Source organism: Cydia fagiglandana, chromosome 16 (assembly GCF_963556715.1).
Source record: "Cydia fagiglandana chromosome 16, ilCydFagi1.1, whole genome shotgun sequence".
NCBI classification, from domain to species: domain Eukaryota; kingdom Metazoa; phylum Arthropoda; class Insecta; order Lepidoptera; family Tortricidae; genus Cydia; species Cydia fagiglandana.
The window spans coordinates 13337841-13347233 of NC_085947.1; the positions used below are offsets into that span (position 1 = coordinate 13337841).

The 9393-nt window shown below is 36.7% G+C and overlaps 2 protein-coding genes across 5 annotated transcripts; both read left to right on the forward strand.

The window, feature by feature from the left end:
* Positions 1-778: 778 nt before the first annotated feature.
* Positions 779-7076, forward strand: LOC134672101 (ninjurin-2). 4 transcript variants are annotated; one of them, XM_063530010.1, is made up of 3 exons: positions 779-1001; positions 4453-4629; positions 5650-6206. In XM_063530010.1, exons 1-3 carry the CDS (start codon positions 966-968, stop codon positions 5884-5886), a joined length of 450 nt encoding a protein of 149 aa, XP_063386080.1. In that variant the 5' UTR covers positions 779-965; the 3' UTR covers positions 5887-6206. The 4 variants fall into 4 exon arrangements, with proteins under 4 accessions (XP_063386080.1, XP_063386083.1, XP_063386081.1 ...); XM_063530013.1 differs by lacking the exon at positions 5650-6206 and adding an exon at positions 5007-5643 and having other exon boundaries at positions 782-1001; XM_063530011.1 differs by having other exon boundaries at positions 791-1001; positions 6069-6714.
* A 417-nt stretch (positions 7077-7493) lies between these two features.
* Positions 7494-8760, forward strand: LOC134672098 (dihydropteridine reductase). Its single transcript, XM_063530007.1, has one exon. The coding sequence runs from the start codon at positions 7768-7770 to the stop codon at positions 8470-8472; it is 705 nt and encodes a 234-aa protein (XP_063386077.1). The 5' UTR covers positions 7494-7767; the 3' UTR covers positions 8473-8760.
* The last annotated feature ends 633 nt before the right edge of the window (positions 8761-9393 follow it).

Genomic DNA, 9393 nt, shown 5'->3' on the forward strand with positions numbered 1-9393 from the left:
TGTTTAATATTGTGAAAAAAAATAGCTATTAGCAGGTCAAGCTAGATCTTGTCAGTAGAAAAAAGTGGTAAATATGAAAAACTTAGGCGCGAAGGGATGTCAGCCCATAGAAAATTTGGATTTCGCGCCTTTTTTTACTGACAAGATTTGCTTGATCCGCTATACCAACGGAGCACGTCCGATATCTTCTGTTATATATTGGTAGTTTATTAATATTATTGTTTATTAATTTGGGCACTGTTTAATACAGTTTATGTTTTTATATATTATGTACAGAATGATTTCTTTATAATTGTGTACGTAAAACTGAACAACTTTTACTAGGGTACCAACCCCGAAATCGCAAAATAAGCGCTGGTGGCTTAGCGGTAATAGCGTGTCAATTCTGAGGTCACGGGTTCAAACCTCGGCTCGTATCGTACCAATGAGTTTTTCGGAACTTGAGTTGGACATGTCATTTGATATTTATCAGTTGCTTTGCGGTGAAGGAAAACATCGTCAGGAACCGGCATGAATTACCTACTTGTTCACGCGTGTCAAAGTTAGTTTACTTTGCTCAGAAGCTATTCTATTCTATTATATATTCAAAACTTTTCCATTAAATTTTTCCTCTTTAAATTTTTTGCTCAGGTCAATCAGCTCAATTTTGTAAAGTCCTATGATGTAGGTACGTTATATTCAAAGTAGGTACTTACTTTATATACTTGAACTCACCTATCGCCTGACACCACCCTGACACTGACATTTACCAATAGCTATCGCCCTCGTAAATCAGACCCACAATATCGCGGAAGAATTATTGTTTGTCCCCGTTGTCTGGATACCGAATCGATTTTACACCATTGCAAGCATCGGCTTTATACTTCAGCTATGCTAAGGCTCTAAAAATAAAAAAAAGTGGATAACGTTTGAAAATTCTATTTTCAAATGTTTAAAAGTTAACAGGTGTTTAGGAGAATCTCATAATGGCTTCGATTTTGCCCGCTGGTCTGCGAAATGGGGTAAGTTTGTCTTTCAAGGAACGATACGAAATCATAAATTCAGTAGGTATATACCTACTATCTCTTTCATAAACAAGAGACATTCAAGATTGTTTCAATGTTGTTGTACCCTATGAATAGGTTGTACAGCTACTTAATTCTTGTTTAGTTCAGTTCACAGTTTATGATTTCGTATCTGTTAGTTCGTTACAATCTTCATCAAAAATAGAGCCATAGCACAAATTATGGGTCAAATACGCAAAATACTGCCAATTTGACAAAAAGTCTGTTTTTTACCTTGTCTTCTTTTTGTACTCTGTCTTGTTGTCTGTTTTTTTTGTGTTATTGTGGTCGTCTTCTTTGCTCGAATTCCGAAATCGGCTACACTCTTTGATTTCCACTAACAAATTTGTTTGCCAGACTGTAGTAGTTTCTCCTAGGTAGGTGCTTTAAATTATTTGCATACCATATCTAGACACGCGGCAGCGTGTCAAGCCAAGTTCAAGCAAAGGAACTGGCTAGCCAGCGCCGAGTGTAATATTACACGAACCACTTGGTGCCACTTTTGACCCTTCTATAACTCAAAACATCTTTGACGTAAACACATAAAACTACGTGTGTTTAATTATATCCATAAGGATATCTAGAAGCCCAAATTTCATGAAGCTAGCTCAAACGGTTATAAAGGTATGAAGGTCAAAAAGTCGTAAATTTTAAGACTGACTTATGACTTATAGTACCTAAACCTAACCTACTTCCAGATGACCTAGAAGGATGAAATTTGGAATCCAGCTTGGTTATTGTGTGTAACCGTAGGAAAAAATCTAAAAATAAAATAAAGTTAAAAAATAGGGGGGGTCCCCATACAAAAAAAACCACTTTTTATTGGGACTGACATATAAGTACCTAAACCTAACCTACTTCCAGATGACCTAGAAGGATGAAATTTGGAATCCAGCTCGGTTATTGTGTGTAACCGTAGGAAAAAATCTAAAAATAAAATAAAGTTTAAAAATAGGGGGGGGTCCCCATACAAAAAAACCATTTTTTATTGGGACTGATATAAGTACCTAAACCTAACCTACTTCCAGATGACCTAGAAGGATGAAATTTGGAATCCAGCTCGGTTATTGTGTGTAAGCGTAGGAAAAAATCTAAAAATAAAAAAAAGTTAAAAAATAGGGGGGTCCCCATACAAAAAAATATTTTTTTATTGTAGCGTTGGAACCGTTACAAGCAGATATTTGAAACTACCCCAATATATGTATTATTGCGGTCACGAGGTCGGTCACCTACGCGCTGGACAGACCTGATAAAATCTGCGACACAAACCACCATAGTCCAATGTTCCCGTAACGCCGAAGACCGTGGCAAATGGAGGCACATTGCGAGGGCTGCGTTATCCACAATAGATACGTCTCATCATACAACCACGACCACTCTGTCAAGAGTGAACGACTGAGGAGGGAGGGATATGTATTATTATATTTGCTATATTAAAATAAAGTTTAGTCAAAAAATAAGTGGTGTCCCCATACAAAAAACTTTTAATACGCTCTAAACAACCGGCCAACGGTGTGTCGTCGGCGGCGCGCGGTACCACATAATTATACAAAGAACAGAAGTAAAAACCATACAGCGGAAACACAAGAAAAAACATTAAATCTCAATACCTGCCTAGTTTTCTTTACAAAAAGTATTGATATCCCACCAAAAACATAAATGTAAAAAAGGAGAGCCAAGTTCAATACAAAAATTATGCTTGGCTGTGGGGCTCGCCGCAAAAAGAATGGAGATCTAATTGAGTGCCACTGCCAAGTTCTATGCAAAATCCAAATATGTATTTATAGGAACAAAATAACATTATAAACAAGTATTAAACTCTATTTCTTTGCTTTATTGGATACCTATAACAATTGCTGTTATTTAAAAAAATATGAGATCTTAAAGTAGCTTAGATTTGGCTTGGCCAGGTTTTATCAGAATTACAATATATATAAAATGATTGATATAATGAAAACTGGCCAAGTCAAATCTAACCTACTTTAAGATCTCACATTTTTTTAAATAACAGCAATTGTTATAGGTATCCAATAAAGCAAAGAAATAGAGTTTAATACTTGTTTATAATGTTATTTTGTTCCTATAAATACATATTTGGATTTTGCATAGAACTTGGCAGTGGCACTCAATTAGATCTCCATTCTTTTTGCGGCGAGCCCCACAGCCAAGCATATTTTTTGTATTGAACTTGGCTCTCCTTTTTTACATTTATGTTTTTGGTGGGATTTTAATTACCGGGATGCGCTCGCTGAAATTATTTGCAGATTCCATTCAAAATCCTGCAATTTGATGAAAGAATTTAAACAATATTGGTCGATTAAAAGAAGATTTTAACTTTATAAAACTATAGACTAAACTATAGATCAAAACTTGGTATGTACCTAATGTTTATAGAATAACGTATTTATATACTCGTATACAACGTTCCTAAAAACGTAAATATCAATATGTAGTAGTTGATATCTTAATCGTTTGAATATTAGCCTGTCTTAATATCCTATTTTTGATGAATAAGGACCTAAGCGATATGTACATATTTGATTTGAGATAAATTATCATAAAATTCTACCGGGATCCTTCGATATGTAGGTCTTCAATTAGCTCGGGTTAGAAGATTACACAATCCATTGCTCTAGTTTAAGTCTGGTTGATTCATCATACCTACGTTGTGCCTACGCTCAATATAATACGCTGGTAATTATTTAAAATTCGGTTTCACTACCGTGCTCGAAGGCTCATGTTAAAGGAAATAATGAATTTCCTTCGCTCGGCGATAAACGATGCCTCAATGAGAACTTAGTGGCCGTCGGAACGTATACGTGAATAGTTTGATCACTTAAAAATCGAATCGTGTTTTTTATTTATTTTGAAAATGGAACGCAATAAGGACAGTACCGATGCTCCATCCGAACGTGGCGTGGACGTGGACATAGACGAAATGGTAACAAAGGAACAGGATGCGTCCACTGGAGTTCTCAGTACACAAGTAATTTGAGTTTTTTCTTTTTGCTCTCCGATTACAGTAAGTAGAGAACTAGTAAGCCATACGACACGATATTAAATAAGTAATGGCGTGCGTTAGACAAAGATTTGGAATCAAGCAGATTTTTTTTATTTGATAATTTGTCTAAGAAAACCATTGTACGTTTAGTATTTCAAAACGACGTAGCCTTAAAATCTCACTATGTATCTTTCGCGCTTGTGCAAGTATCTTCCTTACTAAGATAAAAGGAAAGTGATAATTTCACAAGTAGTAAAAAGAAAGAGCAATGACCCTTGTAGTTAGGTTCACATTATTAACGAATTTTATAAAAAACACCTGTTATACTCTACTATCCTTTTCCTACGCCCAAGAAAAAGGCTAAATACCATTTGTAACTCTTATTCATAATGGAAATACTTTACCCAGGTAAAAGGCCTCGACGCCAACCGCTATGCCACCAAGAAGACCGTGGCACAAGGTATGCTGGACATCGCGCTACTCACGTCTAATGCTTCGCAGCTGAAGTACGTGCTCCAAGTTGGCCCTAAGCATGAGTTCTACACGTTGTTGGTCGTTCTCATATCTGTTTCTATAGTGCTGCAGGTAAGCATTTCTGCATAAAGTTTGATTTTCGTATGGAAGATTTATTTACGCCTATCGTTTTAAAAGATATCAGGTGTAAGTAAATCGTCCTCTCAACTCCAACGCATCGCAATTCGCAGATTGTATACATTTTGAGCTTATGAGTCGTGACTCGTGACACGAATGCTACATTTTAACGTATGTGCGTATATATCTAGGTACAAATACGGCAGGTATATAGATTGCACTACCTTTAGATCATCAAAAAAATCTGCAGGTAAGAATTTATACTTAAAAACGTAATAGGAACCTAGAACTACTAGAACTGTAATCTCAGACAAGGTTCTGCGTATACCTAATGAAATTTTTTCCACCGGCATTTTGATTTTGAACTATAGGTAGCAATGGGGATGGTGCTGCTGTCTCTAAACCTGCTCCGCGACTGTCGTTTCCACGAGGCTCGGCACCGCGTCTCAGCCCAGCGCGTCAACTACGCTACCACGGCCTCTGCCTTTGTGATCACCGTCCTCAATGTGCTTGTGTCTGCCTTTGACTCTTCGCTCGCAAGATACTTGGAGATAGATTATGTGGTTTAGGCTCTCATGCGACGCCACATTTTTGCATTGCTTATACATATCGAGAAGTGATGCAGTACAAGTGTAGATATATGAGTTTTAAAAACATAATTGGGGAAAAAATAATTTGTACAAAACTGTTTCCTTCCATTTATTTTTTTTGGGTAAACTCTGTTCCCCAGACCTTAAAGCCGACCGAACTTCTCTCGCAAATCGATTTAAAAGATCAGGCCCTAGGTCCTATACAGCAGCATATTTATTTTTTAAATAATTTATGTTACTTATAACAGTATAAACTATGAAAACGATTATAATTTTAACACCAAGGTCAGATTTGATTCTTAATTAGGTATAAAATCAACGGCGCAAATCGATTTCTTTGTATATGTAGAGCGAGCGGGAACTTGGCTTATTTCTCAGGCAGTTACGATTTAAAAAACTTAAACTAGCTGAATGTTTGTTTTAGCTGCTGGTTGGTTTGCTCTTCGTCGTCATCGGCGGCTTGGACCTGAATGACGACGACGACCAACCCTCGGCGGTGATCCTCAATGACGTCATAGTCATTTTTATATTCGTCATTTCGGTGGTCAATATCGTCATTTCGGCGTTCGGTTTAGAATACTCAAACAGCCCTTTGATTTTAGAACGCCTTAATTATATTAATAATGAATATTTAAGGAAAGGAAATGGCACGGTTTCTTGAAAGTTACCGGCGAAAAACTGTTTAATGTTAATTACGAGTAAGGCCGCAATTATAGTATTTGTCAATAGGGGCTCAAATGTGTTTAATAGTTAATAAGTACTTAGGTAAACTTGAAAAAAAATACTTATTAATATTTTTTTTTATATTCCTAGATTTTTCACTTAAAGTTTTACTCTATGCAGGCGAGCGCGGGAGTTTTGGCAATAATCATATCATTCATGGACAATGAGGGAAGCCATAGAGAGAAGAAGACCGCTGATTGGCTGTACCATGGTTCGGTGGGGCTCATGACATGCGCAGTCTTCTGTGACGTCATGAAAATGACGTTCGGCCTCGACCCCGCGCTCTCCACGCAAGATTTCTATGGAAATAGGACAACGAGCATTGTTGATAAGTTCTTGAACATGAAAGCGTAGTGATGCAAAGTGCCACTTAAATCAACGTAGACGTTGTAGATAATTTAGCCGTAAGGGTAGAATTGAGTCGAATGAAATCGTCAGAGTATCGATATATTTATTTTAGCTGTGTGACAACCCTTTATTTCTTTATTTTTTTCTAATCACTTCTTTGCTTTGCCTATATTCGTATTTATTTTTACATAGAATTTTACCATGTGTTTGCTATTTTTTTCTGATGTTGTTTTGACGCACATTTTTATTTTGTGTTTTTTTTTGTTTATTTTTAGGTTGTGTCAGCTATCGTGGCGGTAGTGCTTAGTCTCATTTTCAATATAAACCGCGAACATCACCTGCGCAAGGCCAATGCTCTGAACGACACCAGTTTATTATTTAAGATTATGGGAATCACTGTAAATGTAATTATAAGCGTATTCTTTTCAATGGAAATGGATAGCGTATTAAAATATAACGCAAGTAACATGACATGTGCAGAATGTTAGAAAAATCAGATTATTTTCTTTAGTTTTGATTACATTACTTCTCTTTTTCTCTACATCACATTTACAATTACATAAGTTCAATTATAAGATAACGATCATGAGAATGTTTAATTAAAATTAGGAGCTAATTAGTGATTCAGGTTCATTCATTTACATTAATGTTTAAACTATAAATTATGCATAAAAGCATTGTATAAGTACATTTAAAACCTGCACTGTGATATTTTAAGAATTAAAACTTAAGATTTTTATCAATACTCATAAATTGAAATAATAAAAACTTTGTTTGATATTGTTGGGTTTCTTTCTAGCGCCTAATATTGTCACACTTCCGCCAGTCCCGCCTATTTTTTCAACAGAATCAATGCTAGTCCAACAAGTAACTTTTCTACCAATCACAATTGAGGATTATACGGATATGGATATATACATACTGCCAACCGCAAGATGATTTCCCTTTCCTCATCCGCTCGCTCCGATTTACGCAGCTTGGTTCTAAACTTCTAAAATTTACCACGAACGATTTAATTATTTACGAAATATTCTGGAAAGGGTGCAATCTAGATTTTCTTTCATTTTCATTCCACGGCCATATCACAACACAATAAAATCTATCAAAAATCAATAATCAATGAACGAGCACGTCATGACGTAAAGTTGAATTGATGACGTCATTTGTCAGGCTGTTTTTCTGTCAAATGAAACTGAGTAAACTATCTTAGAAGAGCTCGCAACAAGTGAAAATCAATACTTAACTTAAAATACAGTATAAAGACAAGTTGCATGATAACTTAATTTCTTCCCACAGTAATACAGCGATAATAATTATCTAACTGCCCTTCGTGGCGTTCCGCTCATTCGTGCCGCTGCGTTCGGTAAAAAAGTGAGAGGCGAGGTTACCGCAGCACAGATAACGAGGTTGCATTTCGCTCGCAAATAACTAATTAGTTGTCCCCGGGCTCCAGTCGCGGTAGCACGTCACAATGGCCAGCGGAAGGATCGTTGTTTACGGCGGCAGAGGCGCGCTCGGCGCGGCGTGCGTGAATCACTTTAAATCGGCAAACTGGTGGGTTGCTAACGTCGATTTGAACCCGAACGAGACTGCTGATGTGAACATTACTGTCCCTAAAGACGCTTCGTGGGTCCAGCAAGAGGAACACGTGGTGAACGAGCTCGCGGCCGCGCTGCAAGGTCAGAAAGTGAATGCGGTTATCTGTGTAGCCGGCGGCTGGGCTGGCGGCAACGCCGCTAAAGAGCTGAGCAAGCAAGCGGATCTGATGTGGCGTCAGTCCGTATGGAGCTCAAGCATTGCTGCTACTCTCGCTGCTAAGTACCTGGCCCCGGGTGGTTTACTTGCTCTTACCGGAGCTAAGGCTGCATTGGATGCCACACCTGGCATGATTGGCTACGGCATGGCTAAGGCCGCTGTCCATCAGCTCACAAAGTCCCTTGGAGCCAAAGATTCAGGTTTACCTGAAAATTCTTTAGCTGTTGCAATCATGCCTATAACACTGGACACTGAGATGAACCGGAAATGGATGCCTAAAGCCGACCACAGCACATGGACGCCATTGTCATATGTGGCTCAACTGTTTGATAAATGGATCAAGGGAGAGGAAAGGCCGCAAAGTGGCAGCTTGGTGGCCCTCGTTACCAAGGCTAATGTCACTGAATTAGTTGTAGAATAAAATAATGTTAGCTCAAAGAGATTATGATCAGAACTTATGAAAAAGTGGAGTCCAGAAAAAGTTTAAATGTCTTGCCGTACATAGTATGTGAGATATATGTTGCATTTTATTTTTGATGCTATTTAAAATATATTTGAATGTTGTGATTTGTGATGTATACAAAGTAATATTAATATCAGACAATAAGGGGAACAATCTCAATAAGTATCAAAGAATGTAATGAAAAAAAAAGAATGCAATGAATGTGTAGGTGAAATATTTATGCATGTATTAAATATCGTTACAATACATTGTTTTTTTTTATTTCCTTGAATAGTATTGAAGAAAAAAACTAATTGAATAAAATTCTTAATGACTATAATGACTACTTAACCTTGGTATGATAATAAGAAAAACTATGTTGGAGCCTCCATTTATAAACCTTATTTTCAATAGTCTCATTGTGACAAGGGTCTTATATTATAGAAACTTTATATTATACACTTATACAGCTTACAATATTTCCTGTTTATACTTATGGCTTAGTCATCAAAAGTAACAAATAGGTGGGTATTCTATGACCACTTTAATATAATAAATAATCATAGAATCAATCACCTTTTAATTGTATTATCAAATATCTGTGTCGAGTTACGTTTGACATTACATGTAACGATAAAGAGGTCATTGTGGTATTCACAACAAGTAACAATGATTGTAATTTTAACTAATTATACCTAATTTTATAAATTGTTGTGATAAAACTTGGGCCAATTTTAATATGACTTCCGTCTCATTTACAACCCGATTTATTTTACCATATGTAGTCTACCTACTATACCATCATACCATACCTACACAGTGTTTCATTAATTGGGTATCGTCTTTGGTCGTCCCATTCGTTTTTCGTCAAGTTGATGATACCTTGTTTGTGTCATTTGC